The 13785-nt window shown below is 43.6% G+C and overlaps 2 protein-coding genes across 6 annotated transcripts in view; one reads left to right on the forward strand and one right to left on the reverse strand.

Annotated features, from left to right (window-relative positions):
• Paip2 (poly(A) binding protein interacting protein 2) overlaps window positions 1-13785 on the forward strand; it is an 18867-nt gene continuing 5082 nt past the window's right edge. The window contains exons 1-3 of one of the 4 annotated variants that reach the window (XM_076554990.1): window positions 619-882; window positions 1431-1503; window positions 12660-12823. In XM_076554990.1, the coding sequence (XP_076411105.1) occupies window positions 12686-12823 (138 nt within the window). In that variant the 5' untranslated portion in view covers window positions 619-882; window positions 1431-1503; window positions 12660-12685. Of the gene's footprint in view, window positions 140-618; window positions 1370-1430; window positions 1504-12659; window positions 12824-13785 lie in introns of those variants that run through there. The other 3 variants (XM_016009283.3, XM_076554991.1, XM_076554992.1) reach the window with 3 other exon arrangements.
• Slc23a1 (solute carrier family 23 member 1) overlaps window positions 4591-13785 on the reverse strand; it is a 27254-nt gene continuing 18059 nt past the window's right edge. Inside the window, exon 16 of one of the 2 annotated variants that reach the window (XM_042264329.2) lies at window positions 4591-4725. The gene's annotated coding sequence lies outside the window, so the exon portion shown is untranslated. Of the gene's footprint in view, window positions 4726-12749; window positions 12887-13785 lie in introns of those variants that run through there. The other variant, XM_042264327.2, reaches the window with a different exon arrangement.

The raw sequence follows: 13785 nt of genomic DNA on the forward strand, positions 1-13785 counted from the left end.
CCGGGCTGGGGTGTTTGTTTGGACTGGAGAAGGGAGGCGGCGGGCGAAGCGCACGTCGAGCGGGGGAGCGGCGCTGCCTGTGGAGATCCGCGGAGGCCGACAGGATTCGTGGGCTGCCGTCCCCGCTGCCGTGCACTGGGTGAGGGGTCCCCTCAGGCCGAGCGTCGTGAGGGCGCGACGGACGGCCCAGCGGTCGAGAGGCCGCACTTGGCGAAGGCCGAGGGGGCCAAAGAGGCCGCCCAGGCTGTGGGCCACCGAGCCCGGCTTGACCTCGGTTGTTCCCGGCCCATTTCCGCCGAGTCGGAGGGATAAGCCGGGGCAGGCTCCATCTGTCTCTCCGAAATGGCCGTAGCTTGTTTTTCCCATTTCATTATTTATGATTTCGATGGCACAGCCCCGGGTCCGGGTCTCTCGTGGCGCGCGAGTGTGGCCGGGGTAGCACTTTCTTGCGCCCCTCAGTCTTTTCATAACCTGTCCTGGACCTTCTCCCCTGCGCCCACCGCCCCCCCCTCGCCGCTTGGGCAACAAAGCTCATTGTTTCTATCCACTTTACGCCTGCGCGTCGCCACGCGCAGCCCCTGCCGCTGCGCCTGCGCGCTTGGGCCCGGGCTGGGGTTTGGGGAGGGAAGGGGCCGAGGGACTGGCAGGCTGGCGGTGTCCCAGGGGAGCATTCTGTAACGGTCGAACGGCTTGTATCTTTCAGCCTCTTCCATCTCTTCACCACGTCTACCCCGTATTTTAAGCTTTATCACGTGCTCCAGATAGGGCCTTTGTTTGGGGGTGCTGGAAACCCTCAACACCAGCAAGGCGTTAGAGAAACTTAAAAGGGCCCGTTCCGTTCATATTGTTGGGTTCATAGGATACTGGCCCTCTTACCTTTCGGTAATATATGTTTACTCCCCACCACTAGTACCTCAGCGAAAGGAAGGAAGGAAGGGGGTCGTAGGGCTTCTAGTGAAGTTAACTTTTAAAAACGTGTTGCAGTAGCCCGCGGTAATGTTCTGATAGGTGCTAAAAGGTTTGCTTTCCCTAATTTTGCAGCCCCAAACCTTAAAAAGAATTTGGTTTTCAGTTTACTGAGAGCCTTTGACACTTATTTCTGCAGATGCTTGTGAATGCTTTGCGTGTGCTGGCTGAGCATTTCTTTTATCACGGCGGCACGTTTTTCACACGTTTCATTTAGTAGTTGGTAGGTGTTGGTTCGTGAAGTAACATCTGAAGTTTCAGCTGTAGGTCTTCTCAACTAGGAAGAGAAACTGCACTTTAATGAGATCCAGCACTTGCTGTTCTGTGGTTCTGTCTTGGGTGTGTGAATGACAGGATTGAGCACAGTCTGTGTTAATGACCTTGAACAAAACCATTCTCACAAGTATGTATGACAAAGATAGGTAACTTTCAAAAAAAATTATACCCTATTTATCTTTCTTTAGGGGATGGGGGGAATGGCGATTCACTGTAATGGTTAAAGGCTGTGCATGTTGGTCCTTGAGAACTCAAACTGAGGTAGGTAATTTCTACCCTCTGGGACAGAGTAAGTCTACAGTGGTGTTTTCCTTCAATAAGCCAATTTTACTCAGGTTTATCACTTTATGACCCTAGATAGTGATGCCTTCATTTTAGTGAAAGTTATAAAATGTCCACTATTAGAGCAATTTTAATAAGTATTGTGGAAGAATGAAGGTAGTATTTAATAACCTTTTGCACTTTCACATCTTTTTGTAGTTTATATTTTCATATTTATCATGACGTGTGAAATAGAGCAAGTTTTTTTCTTACCTATTTTAAAGTTGAGAAAGCAGGGCTTGGCAGATTATTTAGTAGTAGACATCATTTAATTATGCCAGGCCTTCCTTGTTCTAAGTACTTTCCTGAGCATTGATTATTTAAACTAGATGTGGTGGTTGGACTCTGAAACCTAGCATTCCTGTAGTTATTGAAAACTTGGAATATAAGGCCCGATGTGGTGGCAAATGTCTTTAATTCCCCCAGTCAGAAAGCAGAGGCAGATCTCTTAAGTTCAAGACCAACCATGGCTACATAGTGAAATCCAGTTTTGTGGGGGGTGGAGGGGGGCAACTTGAAATATGGCAGGTACAACTAAAGAACTAGAAAAGTAAATTTAAATTAAAATGCCTTTAATTGATACCATTGTGGATGATCTGCTGCCTGAAGGGTTTGGATTATGACCTACATTTTAGTACCTGGTTGAATAAGTTAGTGTTTCTGGTGTATTTGGACTTTTCCCTTATGATGGAGAATGGTGAGCCAGCCACCCTTACTCTTACCGAATCGCCCCTTATAACACTGGAAATTAGTGTTACATCATAGGCTTGGGTTTGGTTTTTGTTGTCTGGAGTGCAGCAACCAACATCTCCAGGTCTTTGGAGCAGAGTATTGATAATTGACCAGGCTACCTTCCTCTCTGCTTCCCAAGTGGCTAGGATTTCTGGCCTGTGCCACCACACTGGCAGGTTCTAGCCATTGATTAGGAATTTTCTGTGGCATTGTTTCACTTCTACAGATATAAGACCTGTGATTTTTTTAACTTGTACCTTGCTTTAGATGCTTGATTTTTCTAAATGATTAACTGGTTGTGGTTAGGTCTGGCTTATGATCCTTGCATTTAGGAGATGGCCTATGTTACATTGTGGACAGTCTCAAAAATATAAATAAATATAGGAGGCAGAGGCAGGTGGATTCTGTGAGTTTGAGACCAGACTGGTCTGTAAGTTAAAGGCCAGCCAGGTCCACGTAGTGAGACCCTGTCTATAAATAAGTAAACGCCAGTGCTGGGTGACTAACCCCAGCACTCAGGAGGTAAAGGCAGAAGCATCAGGACTTCTAAGACCTTGTCACCAAAAGAAAGGGAGTGGAGCTGGAGAGCTCAGTTGTTAAGAAAAGTGGTTGTTGCCCTTACATTGGCCCCAGGTTTCAGTTCCAGAGTATCTGTTGCCCTCTTCTGCCCTCTCAAGGACTGGGCATACATGTGGTGTGCATACATATGTGCAGGCAAAACACATAATTTGAATCTTTAAAAATATTAATAGTTTTATTTTATGTCTGAGTGTTTTTTCTGCATGTATGAATGTGTGCTATCCGCATGCCTGGTACTTGGAGAGATCAGAGGGTGAAGTGGGATCCCCTGGAACCAGAGCTAAAGATGGTTGTGAGCTACCATATGGGTGCTGGGAACTGAACCCTGGCTCCTCTTCAGCAAGTGCTCTCAACTCTCTCAACTGCTGAACCGCCTCTCCAGCCTAGGTACTTTCCTTAGTACCCACTTTACATGTGAGGATGGTGAGACTTGGGTTAAATAACTGACTTATCCATTACACAGCTAAGAAGAATAAAACAGACTGGTGATAGCTAGTTTTTTGTTTTGTTTTTAATTAATTTTTAAGATAAGAGCTCACTATATAACCCTGGCTGCCCTGGAACTCAAGAGATCTGTCTGTTGAGTGCTGGGATCAAAGGCATGCACACCCAACACTCCCTAGCCTGTCGCTACTCTTTTTCCCCCCTTTTGAAAATAAGTCTTTTATGCACATAGTACAGCCTGACCCTAAACTCCAGCTCCTCCCACCTCAGCCCCAAGTGCTGAGGTTCCAGGTGTGCCTCTCTGTGTTCGTCATTACCTTGTAGTGCCAGACAGTAAGACAAACGTACTGCTTCCTGAAAACTTCTGTGTGGAAAAGGACTGATGGAAATATTTTCCTCTCTTGTGAGTTTTGTTTTATTTTTGAGACAAGGTCTTATCAGGCTAGCTTAGGATTTAATATGTGGTCTAGGGTGGCCTCAGACTCAGGGCGCTCTTTCTACTTCACCCCTTGAGTGCTAGAATTACAGATAGGCATTGCCATGTCTGGTGGATATTTAATTTTGCTTAATAGCTGAAGAGACTGGTAGACTAATGTGTGTGTGTGTGTGTGTGTGTGTGTGTGTGTGTGTGTGTGTGTGTGTGTGTAATAAAGTAATAGTACAGCTAAGCTAAGAAGTCACGGTAGTTTAGAGTTCTGAGAAGAAAATTTAATGCCTGTGAAGGCAAATTAATGAAAGAACCAGAAAGTAATTCTGTTTGAATTTTACTGAGAATTCTTTTTGGTTTTTTTTTTTTTTTTTTTTTTTTGAGAGAGAGAGAGGTTTTCTCTGCGTAGCCTTTGCCTCCCCAACACTGAGATTAAAGGCGTGCTTCACCACCACCCTCCTGGTTTAATGAGAATTCTTGATATGAAACTAGAGAAAGATGGTAAAACCATACTTAAAATTTTAATATGACACTATTAACCAGTATGTGAGGAATTTCAGGTAGTAACAAAGAGATAAAGGACATGACCTAGAGAAAACAAACTCCTAAATCAAGGTGATTAGCTGATTTCTAAGCAGCATTAATAGAAAAAAAAATTACCAACAAAAATGTAGTAAAATTTATGAATCTAAGTTTTAAAACAAAGCCATCTCCCCTCCCCTGCCTCTCCTCCTGAGGATCGAGCCTGTGTAACATGGTAGTAAGTGCTCTAAGTCCCCAGTTAGCCCCCAGCCGTCTTGGGGGTTTGTTACTTACCTTGTGGTGTTGGGAATTTACTTCTGAGCCCCACAAATAGCAAGCCCTCTGTCAGTGCTGTATTTCCAGCCCAATGGCCCTGATGAGTTGTGCAGGCTGGCCTTGAACTCATGCTGCAGGCTACAGTTGACAATCTGATTTTCCTGCCTCAGCCTCCTGTGTCACTGAGATTACAGGCATAAAGTGAAATTTAAAATAATTCAATTTGGATTCTTGACTAGAAACTAAAGCTGCTCAAATATGAAAGCAACAGATATTTTTGAACATGTATGTAGTGGTTTGGAAATGCATAATTCCAGGCAACCTTTAGAAAGAAATCCTCTTAAGTCTTAAGTTAAAGCACCCAGAGAGTTGGAGAGATGATTGTGATGAAGAGCTCTGGCTGCTCTTCACAAGTAACCAGGGTTGATTCTAGCACACACATCATAGCTCACAACTATCTGTAACTTCAGTTTCAGGGGATCCAATGCCTCTGGCTTCTGCAGGCACTAGACATGAATATGCTGCACAGACCAAACATATATACATAAAATCAAATTTGCCTTCCAAGAGCCCTGCGTCTTCATTTCTCTCTTAAGCCCAGCTTCCTGTGGGTTAGAAGGGTTCCTGATTACTGCTGGCAGCTCCTGCAGAAAGGGCTGTCTGCTCCAGAGGGGCAAGTGCAGTAGCTAGGATTGGGGATACCCTGAACCTCCATGTAAATAGAGTGGCATACACAAACTTCAGAGGGGGGGGGGTGTGCGCGTGCACGGACGCATCTGTGACCCATTCCCCTCATTCCTTTTTCTGTGAGGTATGGATGACAAATTCATGCAGACTAAATTAATAAAACTCAAATGTGTCAAGAGAAGACAATATAAGAAAAAAGGATGGTTGGCCAGCATGGTGAAGCTTGTAAAGTCGGTTACTTGTGAAGCCCAGGGAAGAGAGTCTAGTTCAGGACCAGCCTAATTCACATAGACTACTTCTCAAAAAGAGGCCTGGGGCTAGAGAGGTAACTCAGTGATTTAGTGTGCTTACTGCTCTTGCAGAGGACCTGGGTTTGGTTTCCAGCAGCCACATGATGGCAACCAACTCTCCTGTCGCCAATTCCTTTTCAGACAAGGTTTCTCTGTGTATCTATCCTGGTTCTCCTGGAACTCACTATGTAGACTAGGCTGGCCTCAAACTCAGAGAATCGCCTGCCCCTACCTCCTGAGTACTGGAATTAAAGGCATACATCACCACTGCCTGCCTTATTGGCTTCTTTAACTTCACATATTTTCAAAGATTTGTCTATGCCACAAATGAAGTATGTCTTTTTATTGCTGAATAATCGATTATGTAGATAACACATTGTAGTTGGTATTGTCTGTACCCTTTCCTATTGAGAATAATGCAGGTCAGAGCATTTGAATGCAAGAGTGTTTTGTGGGTTTCTTTTTGTTGGGAGGAGGTGGGGTGGTGTTTTGTTTTTGTTTTGTTTTTGTTTAATTTTGTGTATGTTCAGGTCAATGCTCATATGTGGGGACTTGCTGTTTAGATAGACCAGGCTGGCTTCAAACTCAGAGATCTTTTTATGTCAGCCTCCTTAGTGGAAAGGACAGACACAGTCAACATCCTGCTCATCTTGTTTTTGTTTGGGGTGGGGAGAGGGTGCATTCAAGACAGGGTTTTTCTTTGTAGCCCTGGCTTGCCTGGAACCCAGAGAGATCTGCCTGCCTCTGCCACCCGAGTGCTGGGATTAAAAGCGTGCGCCACCATGCCCACCTGTTGGGTTTTTGTTTTTTTAAGATTTATTTATTATGTATACAGTATTCTGCAGGGTGCCAGGTCTCATGGTGGTTGTGAGCCACCATGTGGTTGCTGGGAATTGAACTCAGGACCTTTGGAAGAGCAAGCAGTGCTCTTAACCTCTGAGCCATCTCTCCAGCCCGGTTTTTTGTTTTTAAACAAGATCTCTCACCAGGACCTGGAACTTTCTGCCTAGCCTAGGCTGGCTGACAAGCCGCAGGGATTCACCTCCCCAGTGCTGGCTTCTACAGCATGTGCTACCACTGTCAGCTCTTTATTTGGGTGCTGAGAATGGAGTTCAGGTGCTCATGCTGGCGTGATAAGCACCGGCCTAGTTTTTTGGTTTTTGGTTTGGTTTGCTTTGGTTTGTTTTTTTTGAGGTTTTTTGAAGACAGGGTCTTGCTGTATAAATAACTGTGGCTAGTCTGGCACTTGCTCTGTAATCCAGGCTGGCTTTGAATTTAGAGTTGCCCCACCCCACCCCCCAGCTTCCCAAGTGTTGAAATTATTATTCATTTCATTATTTCATTTGTTTTCAGTCAATATCTTGCTCCATTAGCCCAGGCTGGCCCCAAACTGATGCTTCTCTTGGCTCTCTCCCGCCAGGACTTCAGACTTGCTGCACTGTACCTTCCCTATGTATGTCACAGCTCTAGGGGCTGTGGGACCTGGAAGAATGGGGCCAATAGATAAGGTGGACTAAGTCTCATGCAGAGCCTCAGACAGTATATTCTTGAGGGTTAAAAAGGTCGCCTGGGTAAAGTTCTCATGAGTTCAAGCTGTATATAATCACAAGAACAAGCCCCAGCTGGCAAATAAGTATTTTCCACAGAGGAATATAAAGGATCGTTTAAACATTTAATTGAATAACAGCAGCAAGCAAATAATGAGTAACCTGAAGTCAATCCACTCCTATCTGCTACACCTGGGAAGAAGCATGAGCACACATTCCAAGAACAATTCCGTGCTTTAAAGAAACTGAGGTTGCAGGACTCCTGTTTCATGGAGTGTTCTCACAAGTGCTCAGAATTTCCTCTCATGACTCCATTCCTGGACTGTGTTCCAACATATGTACACATACACTTTTAATTCCTTAAGTATATAACTAGGAGAAACAATTACCAGGCCAAAAGATATGTCCTTGTTTAACCTACTAAGGGGCTGCCATAATGTTTTTAGATTTTTGTTTGTTTGTTTGTTTGTTTGTTTGTTTGGGTTTTTTGTTTGGTTGCTTAGTTTGGGTTTTTTTTTTAAAGTTTGTTTTCGAGACAAGGTTTCTCTGTGTAACAGCCCTGGCTGTCCCAAAACTCAATTTGTAGATCAGGCTGCCCTCAAACTCACAGAGATCCACCTGCCTCTGCCTCTGAGTGCTGGGGTTGGTTGCCATCAACACCTGGTTAATGTTACATTTTTTTAAACTGTATTTATAGGATTTTTTTTTTTTTTTTTTTTTTTTAAGCACAAGGCCTGTATAGCTGTGGTTGGCCTGGACTCAACAGAGATCTTTCTGCCTTTGATTCCTAAGTACTGGAGTCAAAGGTGTGAACCCCGTTTTTATAAGCCATCTGTGCGTCTTTTATATAGCTATGTAACTTTATTCAACTCCTTTGCCTATTTTTGAGAGGGGGCTAAAATATATTTTGATGAGTTGGTTTTTTTTAATCGCTGTTAGTATTCTTATCACAAAGTATCTCCAGCCAGCCCAAAAGTGTTTAGGATAAGAGTCTCATGTAGCCCAGGCTGGCATCAAACTTCTTTGTAGCTTAGGATGGTCTTGAAATCCTGATCTCCTAGCTCAACCTCCCCAATTATGTGTGTGTTGCTATGCCTGTCTAGCATGTTCTTAGAAGTCTTTGTGGCAGCTTCAAGATCTTGATTCTTCCAAATAGTGCTTTCATTCACGGGATATGCTTGTGAAAGTGAGGCATGTGTGTTTTTTCTAGTCCGGGCATCTTTCTCATGTCCTTTTTCCAATGTAGATGTCTTTGTACATTTTATGCAGTAAACAGTGTATTTCATGAAGTTGCTGAGGATTCCCAGCATCTCTTTTTTATTTGGTATATGGGAGTGGACGCTGTCTAGAGGTGGGGGCTTTTTTTTTTTTTTTAACAGAGATCCGCCTGCCTCTGCCTCCTGAGCACTGAGAGTAAAAGGCGTGTGCTACCGTGCTAGGCTAACACTCTTGATTTGGTAAACTTACAGCAAACCTTGTCTGTTGTTTGTTTTTTGCCCTTTTGGGGGGCCCACCACCCAACTCCCAAATAAAACACTCACCTCATGGAGGCTTATTCTTTTAAGAATGCCCAGCCTTAGCGTGACTTATTTCTTGCCAACTTAACTTTAAATTAACCCATCTATATTTTGCCTTTGGGCTTTTCCTGTTCTCTTCTGTAAATCTTACTCCGTGGCTGGCTGTGTAGCTGGCCCCTGGAGTCCTCCTCCTTCTAACTACTTCTGGCCTCCCAGATTTCTCCTATATATTCTCTGTCTGCCAGCCCCTCCTATCCTTTTTCCTGCCTCTCTGTTGGCCGTTCAGTTCTTTATTAGACCATCAGGTGTTTAAGACAGGCACAGTAACACAGCTTCACAGAGTTAAACAAATGCAACATAAACAAAAGTAACATCACACCTTAAAATAATATTCCCCCTAGCCGGGCGGTGGTGGCGCACGCCTTTAATCCCAGCACTCGGGAGGCAGAGCCAGGCGGATCTCTGTGAGTTCGAGGTCAGCCTGGGCTACCAAGTGAGTTCCAGGAAAAGGTGCAAAGCTACACAGAGAAACCCTGTCTCGAAAAACCAAAAAAAAAAAAAAAAAAAATAATATTCCCCGGGGCTGGAGAGATGCCTCAGAGGTTAAGAGTCCTGGCTGCTCTTCCAGAGGTCCTGAGTTCAATTCCCAGCAACCATCTATAATGCGTTCCAGTGCCCTCTTCTAGCCTGCAGGCATACATGCAGACAGAACACTATATGCATAATAAATAAGTCTTTTTTTAAAAAAATAATTAATATTCCCCAACACTTATGTTTATCAACAAAACTCCATACCTTTGTCAGTCTGTCTGTCTAGTGGCCTTTGAACTGCTGAGCCCCAAACATAATTGTTTTCATTAAAGACAGCATCAGCTAAATGTCCAACGTGAATTTCTTTGTCTGTTTTTAAATTGGGTTGTCTTTTTTTATTAACACTTCTTTTTTGTTTGTTTGAGACAGGGTCTGACCGTATGGCTCTGACCTGCAATTCACAGTAATCCTGGCTCAGCTACCAAATGCTAGGATTGCAGGTGGAAGCCATTATGGTCAACTTTTTTTTTTTTTTTTTTTTTTTAAACGGTTACCTTTTTTTTTCCCCCTTTTTTTCTTTGGCTGTTCCTCTACGATGTATCTCATTTTATCTTGCTGTGAGAGTCCTGTGGACTGATAATCTTGCAGGATCTGATTTTGCTGCCTCCTTTTTTTCTCTTTAGAACATGGTTTTCAATAAGCCTTTAATTCCAGCATTCTGGGGGCAGAGGCAGGTGGATCTCTGTGAGTTCAAGGCTAGCGTGGTCTACAGAGTGAGATCCAAGACAGGTTCCAAAGCTACACAGAGAAACCCTGTCTCGAAAAACCAGAAGAAAGAAAAAAAATGGGGCCCCATATACCTGAGATTGGCATTGAACTCCTGATCATCCTGCCTCCACCTGCTAAGTGTTGGATTACAGGTGTGTGCCAACCAAGCCTGATTAGTTGAGAATCTCTTAAAACTTTTCCTCCAGCCAGGTGTGGGGGTGCATGTCTTTAATCGTAGCACTCAGGAGGCAGCAGCAGAAGCAGACAGACCCCTGTGAGTTTGAGGCCAGCCTGGTCTGCAAAGTGAATTCCAGGATGGCAAAGGCTGTTACACAAAGAAACCCTATCTCAAAAAAAAAAAAAAATTAAAACTTCATAACGGTGTCATTGGTATTCAGTATTGAGAAAATACATGTGTGCTAAGTGGGATTGGATCCCTGCCTGAGCTCTACCTTGGATTAGAGACTAAATTTGTATTACATGAACAGCTGTGGAATTTTATTACACTTTTTATGCACTTAAAAGTAAGGCCATAGTTGGGTCTTGGAGAGATGGCCCAGCAGTTACTGGCATTTACTGCTCTTCAGAATATATAGTTTTCAGCATCAGCTCACAACTGCCTCCAACCCCAGTTCTAGGAGATCCAATGTCCTCTGGCCTCCAAAGGCACATGAACACATGTGGTGCACATAAACCCAAGCAGGCACACTGTTCTAGTCACTGTTCTATGGCTGCAAAGAGATACCATGAGCACAGAGGCTTAGTCCATTAGCATCAGGGTCGGGAGAATGGTGTTAGGCAGCCAGGCAGATGCAGGAGCAGTATCTGAGAGCGACATTCTGATCCATAAGTAGATAGACTCGGGGCTTGGCTTAGGCTTTTGAAACCTCAGTGCCCACCCCTAGTGACACACTTCAACAAGGCCACGCTTCCTAATCTTTTTAATCCTTTCAGATAGTACCACTCCCTGTTGACTGAGGATTTCAATGTGAGCCTATGGGGCCATTCTTATTTAAGCCAAACACAATAAGTAGTCTTTAAAAGGTAAATACATAAAATTAATTTTAAGGAGTCAGGTAATCCATAGAGCAGCTCTGTCCCCTGAACCTTACCCAAGTGAAAGTATTTTAATGTATTTTAATTTGAGAATTTTATACAATATATATTTATTTTATTCACCCCCATAAAAGAATTTAACAGATTTTAGTTTTGATATTTTAGTTGGTTGTGATAGCCAGAATAAGAGGCATCAACGGGGTTTTGGGCAAAGTGGGCTTGTTGTGTTTTTTGATGCAGGGTCATGCTCTATAGTTGATTGCTCAGGCTATACTGGAACTTGACATTGTCAGGTTAGCCTCAGACTCCCATCAGTTCTCCTAGTGCTGGAACTACAGGCATGTGTCGCCACACCTGGCTCTTGAGGCTCTTCTGTATGTGTATAAGGTGCATTATGTGTTCATGAGTGTGGATGTAGAGATGTGGAGGCCAGAAGATCTTTTATGTGTATGTATGTTTTCCCTGCATGTGTACCATATGCATGTCCGGTGCCCATGGAGGTCAGAAGAGATTGTTGGGTCCCTTGGAACTGAAGTTAAGGATAGTTGTGTGTCTCCATGTAGGTGTTGGAATATAAACCTGGGTCCTCTGCAAGAGCAGCAAGTGCTCTTACTTCCCGGGCCGTCTCTAGCCTTTCTGCATCTTATTTTTTGGAACAGGATCTCTCATGTAACCTGGAGCTCATTAACTTGGCCAGACTGGCTGGCTAGTTGAGCTCCAAGGATCCACCTGTCCATACCTCCCCAGTGCTGGGATTACAGATATGTACTACATGAGTAGTACATAAGACTTCATATTTGCTTGGTAAGCAGTTTACCAACCTAGAGCCATCCCTACAGATCCCTCAGCTTTTTTTTTTTTTTTTTTTTTTTTAATTCTGTTGTTTCTTTGTTAGGTCGTCTGATTGCCTGAATTTGTGTACATGTCACTGTTGTTCTGCATCTCTTCGACAATTTCAATCTTTAACTAGTAAAATAGTAAAGAATGTGAAATTCCATGTTTTAATTTTTAGCCTCAAACTCAGATCCTCCTGTCTTTTCATACAGAGTGCTAGAATTAAAGACGTGCCACCAACCTGACTAGCCTAATTTTTATAGATAATTAATTAGATTACATTAAGTTATTGGCTGTTGAGTAGATTGTGAAACTGTATCGAATATGAGCAAATGACTATCATTGGTTTTGGAATAAAGGGGCTACTGATACTATAAAGCCCTAACATGTTAGTGAACATGCTTGGGTGTTAGATGTTATATTTGACACTATAATGCATATAATACCTACCACCTCTAACCTCAACTAAAGTTACACAGCTAATAGAGTTGCCAAACTCTAATGGAGAGAATACACTGTGCTGACAGTAAACTGGATGATGGCTTTCAAATGTAGTCATTGCACTTTCTAGGGTGTGTCAGTGGCCATCATAAAGACATAAGTCTGAGAATCCGTAAAGCTTAGATCCTGGAGTGTTGTGCAGTGACGCTGCCTCAGCAAGATAGAGAGGTCCACAGAGAGATCCAGGACAGGCACCAGAACTGCACAGAACAAAAAAGAGTTTTCTACTTCTGTATCTTGAGCCCTGCCCTCAGCAATTTCTTAGTCATTTTGGGAAAGAAAGTTTTCCAACTAATGTAGCATGTGCCTCTAACACTTTGGTGGGTAGTAATAATAGCAAGTGTGCTCATTAAGAACCAAAAAGTGATTATATTCTACTTTAAAGGTTAAAAACGACAACGAACACCAGCCATGAAAGATCCAAGTCGCACCAGTACTAGCCCAAGCATCATCAATGAAGATGTGATTATTAACGGTCATTCTCATGAAGATGATAATCCATTTGCAGAATACATGTGGATGGAAAACGAAGAGGAATTCAACAGACAAGTTAGTTTTGTGTACAAACATGTTCCTTTTGTAGCTTCATATCTTTCAAATATGTTCTTGGTCCTGGAGAGGCGGGGGAAAGGGGGTGGGGGGAGAGAGAGAGAGAGAGAGAGAGAGAGAGAGAGAGAGAGAGAGAGAGAGAGAGAGAGAATGAGAATGAGAATATGAGTGAGTGTGTGAAGTCCTTTATATGCAGGGTAAGGGTTTATGTGCTTCCACTCCTATTTTATTTGGCTGCCAGTTGCTGCCAGGCTTAACTGCCCATTGAAATTACTTGGACAGCTTATTTCAGGGTCCCACCCTAGACAATGATGAAGAAGAATAGGGTGGAGCTTGGGACACGAACAAAGTTCCCAGATAGATCTCTGTATTACAGTGGAAATCCAAGAGAATTTAGGAAACTGGTGTAAACAGACCACAGATGTCCTGATGCAAAATTGATCTGTATTTCACTTGAGAGTCTCAGTCAGCCTGGAAATCCGCTGCTTCTACTACTGCTCTCTAGAGAGCGCTGATACACTAGTAAAAGTCATCTTTTATTCCCATTCTACTGTCTGTTCCGGTTTGGTTTTGGGAATCAGTGGTTAGCCTAATTTCCCTGTATCCGGTGGTGGCCATTGCAGTGTAAACAGTTCAGTCTCATTTCAGTAAGGATCAGTTGGGGTCGGGGAGGAGGACTGTTGGGGGAGAGAAGGGTTGTTTTGTTGTTTGTTTTTAAGGCAAGGTATTTCACCCCATAACCCTGGCTGCCCTCAAAGTCATACACCTATGCCTCCCAAGTGCTGGTATTAAAGGCATGAACCATCGGGCCTGGCTTTAAGATTTATTTTTACTTTTTTGATTGTGAGGCTAGCCATTAATAGCCATGTGGGTGCAGAGAGTGGGCCAGAAGAGGGTGCTGGATCCCCTAGTGCTGGAGTTTGTGAGCTACCCAACACGGATATTGGGAATGAGTCCTCGAC

Source organism: Peromyscus maniculatus, chromosome 19, assembly GCF_049852395.1.
Source record: "Peromyscus maniculatus bairdii isolate BWxNUB_F1_BW_parent chromosome 19, HU_Pman_BW_mat_3.1, whole genome shotgun sequence".
NCBI lineage: Eukaryota > Metazoa > Chordata > Mammalia > Rodentia > Cricetidae > Peromyscus > Peromyscus maniculatus.